The sequence below is a fragment of the Culex quinquefasciatus genome, chromosome 1 (genome assembly GCF_015732765.1).
Source record: "Culex quinquefasciatus strain JHB chromosome 1, VPISU_Cqui_1.0_pri_paternal, whole genome shotgun sequence".
Taxonomy (NCBI): Eukaryota; Metazoa; Arthropoda; class Insecta; order Diptera; family Culicidae; genus Culex; species Culex quinquefasciatus.
The window spans coordinates 72235111-72248503 of record NC_051861.1 but is presented as its reverse complement, the minus strand read 5'-3'; the positions used below and the strand labels follow the sequence as shown (position 1 = coordinate 72248503).

The window sequence follows — 13393 nt, the reverse complement described above, 5'->3', positions numbered from 1 at the left end:
TAAACATACAATCATTACAAGAACGTCGTAAATTTGCCATGCTCTCTTTCATCAACGACATTATTTCTCAACGCATACAGTCAGCAGCATTATTTTCAGTAATACGCAATAGTATTCATGAACCAAGCCGTACTCTTAGACATTCACAACTTTTTAGAATAACTGCATACACGACAAATTATTTAAAAAATTCGCCATTAAATCAAATGATGCGCTTTTATAATGAAAATTCACAGTACATACATTTCGACATGTCTAAACCGGAACTACGAAAAAATCTATACAATAGAAATAATATCTAGTATGTAAGAAAATTGTAAGTAGTCTACATAAGCTTGACGAATAAACAATAAACAGTAATAAACAGTAATCACACATACCAGTACACTCTAAGAAGGTGTCAAAATCCCAGCAGGAGAACTTGTCGATGGGGGTTTTAGATCGAAATCGAATCTTTCGGTAAAAAGTCGAAAGTCATCCTCGACTAAACTAGTTTTCTTGTGATATTATGTTAGTTCTGTTGGACCAAGTACAATACAGGTTTGCGCATGTCTATTTTAGGTTGTTCAAAAAATTACACTGAAACTGCGACACATGCTTGCAACATCGTGTAATTAGTAGGCCTTGCTTTGAATTCTGAGAAATTTTGAAAATCGGCACTTTTTTTCTCACTAAAACTCAAATATCTCGACTCTAGAGTGTCGAAATTGCATTTCCTCAGAGGGAAAAAATGTTCACCATGAAATTTTCTACAAGCTGCATGTATTGGTTTTACTGGGAAAAATAGGCTACCCTAAATTAAATGAGCATTTCTGAAAAAAGTTTCGAAAAAATGCGATTTTTTCCGACATAAATCCGCCTGGAAGAGTCCAAAAACTTAAGTTTTGGTCCAATATTGACAGTGCATCTTAATCTATGGACAAAAACCTATCGTTTGAAGATAATACACACCTGATCGAAACATTTTTTGTATTGATTCCTAGCGATTTTAGAAAATTTGTTCAAAAAAGTGACTTTTTTCAGTAAATCGACTAGGGGGTGCGAGAAAGTATTTTATTATTTTTTCTTGTCTAAGAAAACATTGTTCCTAACATCATAATCTATCATTTAAGAAGTGAGCACTTGAAATTCCTCGACATGGCCTCAAAATGGTACAGGCTAGTGTGTAGGGATGTTGAGCAAAAATTCGTAGAAAATGACCGTGCTTTTCAACAACACATAATTTTCAACTTGAACTCAATTTTTGTTTTGATGTAGTAACCACCTAAAAGTGATTGCCTGTACTCAAAGTAGTGCCTGTATTTTGTAGTAGAATTCTAAAAATGTTGTATTTTTAAAATATCTGAAAATTTCAGCTATTATTTTAGATCCAGAAAAATAAGTACACAGATATAACTTAAGTGGTCATAAATCGAGACAGGGTTGCCAAATCTTCAATGTTGTGGACTCGTTGGAAAGGTTTCTCGCTTACCTAACTAACAATGGGTCGGGTGATGGATCCGGACATCGTTTGCATACATTTAATTGAGATCCAGCTTCAATAAAGTACATAAATATCACTTAAAGGTCATAACTCGAGACAGGGTTGCCAGATCTTCAATGTTGTGGACTCATTGGAAAGGTCTCTCGATTACCTCACCAACGATGGGTCGAATGGTGCATCCGTACATCGTTTACATGCATATAAATGAGATCCGGATTTATGTGAAAACACATTTTTATACATAACTTTTGAACTAGTTATCGAAACTTCAAACAATTCAATAGCGATGTCGGTTGCAACTAGTTTGGTTAAAATTGGTTCAGCCAGTGCTGAGAAAACTCAGTGAGAATTTTGGTCACATACATACATACACACACAGACATTTGTTCAGTTTTCGATTCTGAGTCGATATGTAAACATTAGCCTGTCCCATTTTGAGGTCATGTCGAGGAATTACAGGTGCTCACTTCTTAAATGATAGATTATGATGTTAGGAACAAATTTTAACTAAACTTAAAATATTTTCCCGGTTTGTCAGTCGGATTCCCGAATTTTTCCCGGTTTTCTCCCGGTGGATAAAAATCCCGGGTTTTTCCTAGATTTATGTGAATGATATAGTATTGACCAGGTTTGTTTTCACCAATATACACATAAATAAATTAGAAAAATACAAGCGTTCAAATCTTTTATTGGTGTAGGCCGGATGAAAATCGTTTTGATTGATGAAAATTGGCCCCAATCCCGATGCAGGTGCTCAACATAATCCACGTTCCACCACAAATTTGCCACATTTGGCCCATATTCAACGTACTGGCAGCAACATTTTGACTTAGTTTGCGTATTACCAAGAGTGCCAAGAGTTGTTTGAATTTTGATAGCATATTAATGCTAAATAAGCACTCCCTTCTGGTTCTCCCTTCTCGATGGCATCTATGTATTTGGTCTCCCATCTTCATTGTCTCTCCGGCCTGGGCGCTGGCCTTAACCGTATACCGGAACCTGCCACACTGACAATGTTCTTGGCACGTTCCTCCTTCAGCGGACTTGCTGGTGGACGCTCGAAGCTACCTTCTCGTTATAACTTGCAGAAGCAGTAGCAGCATGATGAGGCTCCTGATGCATATTTGTGGGTATGGTTCTGTATAACTACAAAGGAACGCTTCTGTTCTAGCTTCCGGCGGCGTGTGGTGGCCTGGTTTCGGTGGTGGTGGTCGTGCTTTTCCTAGTTTTGAACTAATCTTCCCAAAATCTCCCACTTTTGTGCTAGTTGCGCAACACACAACCACACACATAATGGAACTTTCGCCGACCACACAAACTCTGTTTGGTGTATCCTTTTGTTAGTATAATTCACAGTAAGTTTAATCAGAATTTAGTGATTCAGGCGGTGGTTTAATTATATTTTATCACTTTCGCAGCGTGCGGTTATGCTATTAACGCTCGTATAGAGGTGTGTTGAATAAAGATGGATTATTGCGATAGAATCTTTGGCTCTTTAGGCGTACTCATAAATAGTGTATAATTTCAATTAACACACTTTGACTAGTTCAACAGATAACACCGTACAACAAAATGAGAAAGATTTTTTTTTTAGGGAAATATGAAATATTATCAACGTGGGTTTTATGGAGTGCCGACAACTGCTACCCACCACAGTAGGCAAGCAAGGTGGAGAAGGGGTGTGCATTCTGATGTGTGTATATTTGAGGTGTGAATATTTTCTGGCTGTGCGTCGAATTAGGTGCAAAATTGGCAATATTTAATTTTATTTGCCCTTCTTGCCTCTAACAAAAACCATACTTTTTAAAAGCAGCACGTACGATAAAATTTTCTTGATTCAGTAAATTAAGCTCAATCTAAACTCAGCTTCGATATCCTACTCGCTCGCCGCATGTAATTGGCCAGCTCTGGGTTAACTTTGTACAATTGCTCAACCGCTATGACCATGACTTGTGGAGGAGGCCAAAGTTCACTCAGGACCCGACGATGACACCCACAGCCCTCCTCCCCCTTCGGGGCTGTTGCGAACATTAATCTTTCCTATACAGTAGGAAGTTGCTTCCGCTCACCACAGAGTAGATCCAAACGAAACCCCCACACAACTTGCATGTTTTATGCTTTACTTGTGGATGAAGGCGGCGAAAGAGACTGCAGCACCGACGACGATGATTAGTATGGTTTTAGTTTAGTCTGTGCAACCTCTATGCTTCATCTTTGCACTGTCGACTCTGGTCGGATTTTCGTCCTCGTCCACGCCAACCTACCCTAAAGAAAACTACCACCTCGGACCGAGATTCGCTCCGGGCTTGCGGCGGGAAAATTTGTACACCTGAATAAATAGAGTTTATTATCGTTTCTTCCGCTGCACAAGATTAACTAACTTGCTAACTGGCTGGTTGGCTTGGCTTGGTTTGGGTTCACTTTTCTCTGTGAGCTAGTTAGTTAGTTACCGGGCGGAACAGTTCTTGGCTATATACGGATGGAAGGTAGGATTTCTAAAGCTGGTAAGGTGGCTTTCTACTCTTCACTGGCAAAGTGTGAAAGAAGAGCAAACGCCCGACAACGCCGACACAGAAATTTTCCCACTCATTAATGGGCACACAGAAGCAGCAAGGGTAGCAACAGTTGTAGATACTGACTAGGATTCTACTCTGCTCTTGGGAGCGAGATGCACGGAAATGGGATGGATTAGCCGATTCTCCCCATTTAAAAAAAAACGAGGCAGAGGGTCCGATGAAGCCGTGGCGAGATATTTCCTGGTGGCTACATGGCTATAATCTGGCTCTAAAGATAAACTTTTCCTTGCCTATCGACTCAGAATCGAAAGCTGGAAAAATGTCTGTTTGCCCAAAATTGTCACTTAGTTTGAAATTTTCTTCAACACACCAGAATATTCTTGGCATCGATTTTAAAATTAATTTGAAAATCGCAATCAATTATAAACACGATAAAAAATTAAAAAGAAGAAACTTACCTCACCAGCTCCAGATCAAACTTGTACACGCGATTAAACTCCATAAAGAACCGTATCGCCCACAATAGATATGAATCGTCGTGGCCACCGCCAGCTTCCTGTCCGGCGTGCCGTTCCAGCACACGTCGCACCTGCCGCACCAAGTTATTGTACGACGCGCGCAGTATCTCAATGCAAAACTGACGCAAAAACAACCGAACCGAGAACGCACTCTTCCGCTCGACCGTGCCCGATTCCTTCACGTGCCGAAAACTTTTTTTCACCGGTGCCTTGTCTGTGTCAAACTCAAGCTTGAGTGCATTCTGTAGCGACTGATGGCAAATCAGATTGTTGTCCGAGATGGATTTCATGTTTTCAACCACGTAGGTGCCACCAAACCGGGAGTGTCGTGCCACTGGAATGCGCACCTGTTGGTGAGCTTTTTCGCGCTTTCGTGACATGATGAGTTCCAGTTCGTCGCGATTCTTCTCGGCGGCCGTTCGCGTTAGCTGCGCGTCCGCCAGACTGATGGCCGTCTGTTCGCGGAAGATTAAACAGGTGATCTCCATCGAGTGCAGATGGTACTGGTGCTCGTGTTCCGATCCGAGGATGTACAGAACCAGATTCAGAATGCCCGTTTGGTGCAGTGCCCAAAGCACCTGATCGTGCACGCTGGCGGCCTTTTCGTAACGATTTTCGGCTTCAACACAGGACGGCACCTGGAGAATGTTACGGATCAGCATGAGGATACGCTCGATGATCAACTCTTGCTCTTCGGTACGTTCAGCCCAGTCCTGAAAAGAAATCAAAAATTACTTTTTAGTCATTCAACCTCATGAAATGATCCTACCATCTTCAACACTTTCTGCAGGCGATCCCCAAGGGCTATCCACGCTTGCTGAACGGCAAACGCCTCCTTGTAAGTCTGCAGAATCTCAACCAGTCGATGAAAATTACGCCGACCGACACTGTCCTTTGGGTAGTTTCCGTTATAGAGTAGAAGCACCGGATAAGTCAAATTCACAATCAATCTAAGCAAGACATCCGCCACCTCCGGATTGTCAAAGTTGCTCATCAGCATCGGAATCAAATCTGTCTGCATGACCTTCTTCTGGCCGATGTAACGCCGGTACTCATTGTCCTCCCCCTCACGCTTAAGAATCCAAATCAAATGCTTCAATCCGTTGATCGTACCCGGTTCCATGTGATACTTGACCCCATCATCGTGGCCGAGGTTGGAACAGGTCGCGTCAATGTCCGCCAACAAAACAGCCATTGCAAAAGTCACCAATGAGCACTTAATGCAACCAAAAATAATCAAATTATTTCACTCGAATTAAAAGAAGTCGCCGCGATCGCGCACCACAAATCGACCGTATACAAAATAAACCGAACCAAACTGAACCCAAACAGCTGAAATTTGCGCGCGCAAACGAAAAGTTTGTTTTGGTTCATGTTTGACGTTTCTCTCTTCGTGCGCGGTGCGTTTAGTGGTTTACGCAAGCGCGCACGTTCCCAGTCACGAAATATTCTAGGGAGCGTTCTTTTATTACGTAACGCAGTAGGGGGGGGAGGGGGGGTCAGAGGCCGTGTTACGCTCCATACAAATTTTTTAAAATTTGTATGGGAATTTTGTTACGAGGGGGGGGAGGGGGTCTAATAGTCCGATTTTTCGCGTTACGTAATAAAAGAACGCTCCCCTAGCAGAGCTGGTTCTGTCAGAATCCCGCTAGAACTGTGGAACATTTCTGCTAGAATGCTCTAAGAATATCCAGCTCTCTAAGAATTCTGCTAGAATCTTGCTAGAACATCGTGACTGGGTTATAGCTTGTCTGCTTGCTAGCTTCACAGATGGAGGGCTGGAAACGCCATCGACTGGATTAGGGACCTACATAGGGAAATGAAATGTTCTGGGAGAAATTCTAAACACCCAAAGTCATTCAAATTTAAGGTTGAAAAACTTGTAGTATTTTTTTAGTGCTGGCACGTTTCTTGTACCGAACTAGCACAAACTTAACAAAAACGATCATTTTAGTAAAAACAACAGTGTTACAATGTTTGTAAATGGTATTAATCTCATTTTTCTGCCCAAAATTATTTTAAATTGATTCTGACCTTGTTCTTGCACGGTCTTGTTGCTCGATTGGAACCCCGATTTGACAGTTCGATTGGAACCCTGAGAGTAACATTTCGCCTCTCCATATAGGCTCTCTAGACTGGATCGGTGGCATTTTTCGAGACGAGATTTTTCTGATCACGCCTTCAAGATCACGACGGAGAAGTAAATTTTGGCCCCGGTCTAACCTGATCGTTAGCTAAGTCAAGGTGTAGGAGTCGTCTTCCTGGGTAAAAATCCTGTCTCAGTAGATTAGCTGGTCGGCAGTTGGACTCACAATCAAAAGGTCGTCAGTTCGAATCCCCCAGGTGAATGGAAGCTTAGGTTTAAAAGTGGTTTGGATTGTTAGTTTCAGACTTTCGGACACTTACAGCAAAATAATAGTAATCTAGCTGCGTGGTAAAAAAACCTGGTTGTAATATAAATTTTGCATTATTTTATGAAATTCTATGTTATTAAACCCTGAAATCTGTAGCCCATCAGCATGGGAAACCTAGTTACATGACCAAAATTGTAAGCTTACCCCATAGAAATTTGAGCCGACGTTCTCAACGATTTAGTCGGTTTCAGTTAAGAAAAATTATGTTACGCAACGCGAGACGTGGACGATGCTCGAGGAGGACCTGCAAGCGCTTGAAGTTTTCGAACGGCGAGTGCTTAGGACGATCTTTGGCGGCGTGCGTGAGAACCAGGGGGTAGCGACGAAGCCGCCATCTTGGAAGTTCAGATAACAAACACTCAGAATCAGTATTATTCATATTACTTGGGTAACACGAAGTGTGTTATCCTGGTTAAACTCAAAAGTCCCATGCAAATGTGTAAAACCAAACTGAAAAATGTGTAATGCCGATTCACATTGTTCGGGCGCACTGTTTGATCGACCAAAAGAAAAAAAGCAAAAAAAGGTAAACAGAAAAATCACTTTTTTCGATATGAATTTTCAGCCAATCTTGGGATGGAATCTTCAAGGATATGATAGAAGTTGCCATCAGCAACACAATTCACTTGTTTTTTCGAGTATTTATCGTTTCAATTGCGGGAAATTTGAAAATCAAAAACCCAAACAATGATTTGTTATGGGCTACCATTTGACAGCTAGTGCTTTTGCTGTGGGCTCTCATTTGACAACCGTGCTAATGTCGACTGTTGTCAGTTTGCTTTGGTCGGAATAGGGTTGCCATCCCCCCGGTGAGAACACTGTATGGAGGAGAAGGATGAACCACGAGCTGGCGCAACTCTACGGCAAGTCAAACATTCGGAAAGTCGCCAAGGCTGGCCGGATCAGGTGGGCCGGACACGTCACGAGAATGCCGGACGCGCTGCCCGAACCAGACCAGACTATCAATCCGGTGAAGTTGATGTTCAATTCGGAGCCGTCTGGAACGCGGCGGAGGGGGGCGCAACGTGCAAGGTGGTTAGACCAAGTGGAGGAAGATCTGAGAAGTGCGGGATTTCCGAGTCGGAATTGGAGAGTAGCAGCCCAAGACCGGGTTCAGTGGCAGCGCATCTGGAGACAGCTCATGACCCGGGGGTTGTCTGAGCAGTAAAAGTAAAGTAAAAAGTAAAAGTAAGTCTGTGGGGGTGACATTGGGTCTGGGGGGTGAGATTGGGTCAAAGTATTTTTTACGGATTTTACCATTTCTCAGGTACTTCTCAATAAAACTAAATTCTGTTCTGGCTGTGCAAGGGACATCTTAAGATGACTTTGCTGAAAAATATTCGTTCCTAGAACAAATCCTGTCAGCTGTCTAAAGTTGAAGTACGTTTTTGGCCAAAAATTACTTCTCGAAAAATCAACTTTTTAATTTTTTTTTGTTGGAATTGATCAAAAAGTACCCAAATGTTTGAAACTCTCTACTTCAAACATTTAAGCATGTCAATACGATTCCCTCGAACAAGAAACACTGTTGGATGACTTGTTTTACCATATCTTTGTATTTGAGCATCATTTTTGTTTCATTTGACCCAATGTCACCCCCTCTAAGGGGTGAGATTGGGTCAATTTTCAAACGATTGCCATTTAAGGTACAGTCCATTACACCATATTTTGGGAAAATGTTGGTAGACTATCTAAGAACAATTCTACGATAAAAGATTTTCGATGTTATTAAAATTGTTTTTGTTACATATTAGGAAATGACGAGAGGTGTATCGTATTTGACCCTTAGTCACCCCCACTGACGGTAATCGAAATTAAGCTTCACTATACCCAAGTTAAACCTCACTCTTCCAATGCCTCATTAATATTATGATGTCCAATATACCTTTCAACGACATGTGACAATCACACGTCCGAAAATGGCGTTTTATTTCTCATTTATCGCTTTTATGAGAAAGCATTTAATTTATCAATAAAATAAATTTAAATTTAATTATAGTTGGTTGCATTCATTCCCAAACACGCCCACACTTACTCACACACAATACACCCCCGAGCAAACACACCACATGGCAGGTGCCCACAGAATGTGAGAGAGTGCATCTTTATGCAGAAAATTGCAGATGCATGCACTTTGGCTGCGGCGGGAATCGAAAAAACACGTGTCCAGCGTGTGAATGAGTGGAAAATTTCACGTGTGTGTGTGTGTGTGTGTGTGTGTGTGTGTGTGTGTGTGTGTGTGTGTGTGTGTTGTGCCTCTGAGGTGTGACACGTGGGGTTGTTCCAGCACTAAGATAGACAGAAAACAAATCATGGTAAAATTTCATCTAAAAAGGGGTACATGTTTTATGTCAGACAAAATGTGTAATTTTACAACTGAAAATGTGTAATTTTACCACTATTCTGGTGTATTGTCGTTTTTTCATCCTAAATTGAGGTAAAATTACATCTTAAAAGAGGTAATATTCAACCTTCCAAAATTACACCTTCCAATTATACACATTTTTTGCTGTGTAATGTTTTTTGATAATATGAAGATTTTTTACCTTTGCTTCAGTCTGGTTTTTATTGAAATTTAAAAAATCTAATTTTACAATTAAGTACACCCTATGGCACAATGATACATGTGATAATGGAACTAATTAGTGCCGCTTTCTCCATCCACGAGGTCAACGGTTGGCCACCCCTGGGAAAAGTAGAATGAAAATTAAGCAGAAATTGTTCCGCAGTGGAAAATTTGAGCTCAGCATTTTTCCACGATTGCTGCTTGTGCTGCTAATGGTGGGTTAATTTTCGTTTTATAATTGCTTCTGAACTTTTGCATTTGCAAATTCGTGGTTATAAAAGTGAACTCATCGTCAGAATAATTATAAAATACCAGGGACAGACATTAATTCAATTTTTTACATTTTTGATTGCGTCAAAACTCCACATAATGTCCAAGGGTCCATCCGGCCATTAATCAAAACTAATGAACTTTGAGACTAGCTGTGGCAGTTTAGATGAAGAATTCAATTTAGTAGATATCACAAAAATTCAATTAAATCAATCCTGCTGTCATCGTGTTTAGCAGGATAAAGTTTCTCCCCACAAAATGTTTCCAACCCCAGAAATGGAGCAGTCTCAAATGATGCTGGGGGTGGTTGTACCTATACAAAATAAAAACATTTTGGTTGCATCGCAAAAAATAGAACACGTGCACAAGAAAGTCGAGCAACATACACAAACAGCTCACAAAAGATGATGGAGGAAAAGCGAGGCAAAAAAAGTGAGAACCGAAAAATAGCCCCCGGCGAGGTACGGTAGTAAATAATGATAACATAATAAGAGGAAAATTAATCGAATTCAATCCCTGAAAATTTCCAAACCGCAGCAGCAGCAGCAGCATCAACATCATCAACATGAGACTGAAACGCTCGAGGCAAATTGGGTGGGGAAAATTTGGGGGGAGAGAAACCGTTGAAAATCAGACATGAGAATAAGTGATGGAGAAGTGGGAGGAAGGAAGAAAATGCAATTATTCTGGGAAGCAACAACTTGGTGGGGTGGGATTTTTATTCCCTGATATCAGGATACATGCTCGCTCGGGGGCTGAAATCGAGATGTACACGAGGTTAGATAAGTAAAACATTCATCATAAACATTGTAGAAGAAGGTGGATTTCTCCAAAATGGGGTTTTCAACTATTTTTTCAATAGGTTTTTAAACGTTTGCTTTACCCTGCATAGCATATATATAAGTATCTGTCTAAAACTTTGAGTAATTTTTATCTTTAGAAAAATAATGTTATCCAATATCAAGTTAATTTTGTTTAAAAGTTCATTCATTCAAAATCAAAACAGATAACACAAGAAGGTTTATTTCTTCATGCATAATAAATTTAGATTCGAATAACAACCATGTTCCAAAGAATACCACTGTTTATGAAACATGTCCATTGAGATGATTAATTAGTTTATTTTATTTTCACTAGCATTAGAGCGGATCTCGCATCGATTTTTCAGCTAAACGATGAATTTGCTCAGCTCACAGATGCCGTCTATCGGTTTGATGATGCGTTCTCTTTGTCGTGTGTTATCACAAGTTTATAATCAGGAACCATGTGCGATCTGCATTATGTCATTAATAGAGTGCTGTTTTCTGACTCATTCTAAACCGGGAGCGCACGATTAGCGCTAATATAAACTATTGGGATGATTTCAATCTCGTAGTTTGAATTCATCACCGATGTAATTAGTTCTAATCGATCAGTGCCGGCAAGCAGTTGACATTCGCGTTACAAGTGCAGTTCCCGCGATGGACAGGATTGACGCTGATCGTGAGAAGGTTCCTCTGTTGAATCGCGTTGGATTTACGCCAGATCAAGGGAGAAAACCACCGAGTCGGATATCGATTGAACCGATGGTCTTTCTGCATAGTTTGGGATGGAGCCTTTCTGGTAAATTGTTATTTTTTTTTAATTACAATTAAGTACGATTTCCTCGTTTTCCAGAGGTAATGCTAACCGATCATATCGTATATCAAACGTGCGTGTTTAAGCTCGGTTCAGCGGAAGAAGTGTGTTCTCAGTTACACAGCGATGACAACGCAACGGCCAGCATGGTTCTTGAACAGGTCGTTCAACCTTACGCCGCTTCCGTATCGATGGCAATCGTCCTGCTAACGTCGGTCGTTCCTGCCGTAGCGGCTCTGTTCTTTGGACCATGGTCGGAACGGTTTGGAAGGAAGCCCGTTATTGCGATCGCATCGATCGGTGAGCTTGTGGAAATCTATTATGCTTTAAACGGTTACATGATCTTTGCTTTCAGGATACTTACTGACTTATCTGCTAGTATCTTTGATGAGCTTCTTGTCGACTTATTTCACCTTAACTCCTTGGATTTATGTGGCAGCTCATGTTCCAGTGTCCATTCTCGGAGGATTTTCAGTATTCAACGCGGGAATATACAGCTTCATGAATGATATAACCAACGATGACAATCGAACCGTTCGCATGGGCATTTTACAAGCCTTCACGATGCTTGGAGTACTAAGTGGGCTGTTGATCAGCAGTTGGTCGGCGGATATAATCTCTACCGCGACTTCGTTTCTAATCTCAGCCGTGCTACAATTTTTAAGCCTGTTAAATCTTGCCTTCATGACAAACGAAAGTGTTCCCGTTGATCAAACTGTAACAGTAAGACAAAAAATAGCTGAAATTTTCAATTTCGAGCTTGTTAAAGATATGTCCAGAACACTCGTCAAAGTAAGACCCAACAATGGTCGCACAATTATGTGGCTCTTGATAGCAGTCGGGGGGATGGTTGAATTCGCAATAGCTGGTCGAGTTTTGTTCTTCCTGTACACTAGACGCCAGTTTGGATGGGACGTTGAGATGTACAGCCTCTGGCTTTCCTCGGAACTTGCTATCATCATGTTTGGAAACTTTTTCGGAATTTTCCTCATGCGGAAACTCTTCAAAATGTCGGACCTTGGGCTGCTAACACTTTCAACGATCAACCATCTGGGAGACTACCTGATCAAGGGCTCCGCCCGGCAAGGCTGGCAACTTTTCCTGACCACGTTCATGAGTCCGTTCAAAGGGATCGACGGGGCCGCCTCGCGATCGATTCTGTCCACCATAATGCCCGACGGTGAGGTTGGCAAAACGTACTCGCTAGACCTATCGATCAAGGCGGTCACTCCGCTGGTGTCGGTGTTCCTCTTCACCTATGTCTACAACAGCACGATCGAGAGTGCTCCGTACGCGTATCTGTTCCTGACGAGTGGAGTGTTTGCCGTGAACTTGGTGATTATTACGTAGGTACTTCAGGAACTCTAATGGTCAGCTTTAAATTTGTATCTTTTGTATTACAGAATAATCCGTTTATTGCTGAAAACGCCTCAAGAAGAGGATGTGGATTCCAAATGAAGGCCAATTAAAATTGCACGTAATAATAGCACATACATGATGACTTGACTCTTGGAAAAATGACTCAATAATGAGTTAAATCACGATTTAAAGAATATATTTTTTTAAAATTTACATACTTTTTAGTATAACTTTTGTCAATTGAAGTTTCAAGTTGGAAAAATTGCCTTTCAATGTCCAAGACAAGTCACCTGCAATGATACAGCACAAAAACATGATGTTTAGCTAGAATCGTAATGATATTCGCAGAGTGTCTTTTGTTCCCCACCTGTCTAATTGGGTCCTAAAATGAAGCATAGATTGCTGATATTATTGTTTACAGCGATAAAGCTTATTTTTCTGAGTACAATGACCCTTTGTACGACCACAAAGAGTTTAAAATGGATTTTTAAATGAATTTTGAAAAATTAACCTCGCGGTCCTTCTTGACAGAAAAGCTCCTACTTGACAGCTCGTTCCAAGGGGACCATAGTTGATCCATCGAAAAAATGTTGTCTTGTCAAAAAAAAAAAATTTGCATTAAAATGAAAAATAGTGATCAGAAATGGTTT

General features: G+C 41.0%; 2 protein-coding genes across 2 annotated transcripts in view; one reads left to right on the top strand and one right to left on the bottom strand.

Moving 5' to 3' along the window:
* Positions 1 to 5855, bottom strand: part of LOC6031420 (protein timeless homolog) — a 158445-nt gene extending 152590 nt beyond the window's left edge. Inside the window, exons 1-2 of the mRNA XM_038263257.1 lie at positions 5287 to 5855; positions 4458 to 5230 (exon numbers count right to left, since the gene is read on the bottom strand). Coding sequence (XP_038119185.1) covers positions 4458 to 5230; positions 5287 to 5712 — 1199 coding nt within the window. The 5' untranslated portion in view covers positions 5713 to 5855. The remainder of the gene's footprint in view (positions 1 to 4457; positions 5231 to 5286) is intronic.
* A 5330-nt stretch (positions 5856 to 11185) lies between these two features.
* Positions 11186 to 12890, top strand: LOC6031531 (tetracycline resistance protein, class D). The gene is made up of 4 exons (XM_038249787.1): positions 11186 to 11369; positions 11424 to 11684; positions 11740 to 12730; positions 12788 to 12890. The coding sequence occupies exons 1-4, from the start codon at positions 11228 to 11230 to the stop codon at positions 12840 to 12842; spliced, it is 1449 nt and encodes a 482-aa protein (XP_038105715.1). The 5' UTR covers positions 11186 to 11227; the 3' UTR covers positions 12843 to 12890.
* The last annotated feature ends 503 nt before the right edge of the window (positions 12891 to 13393 follow it).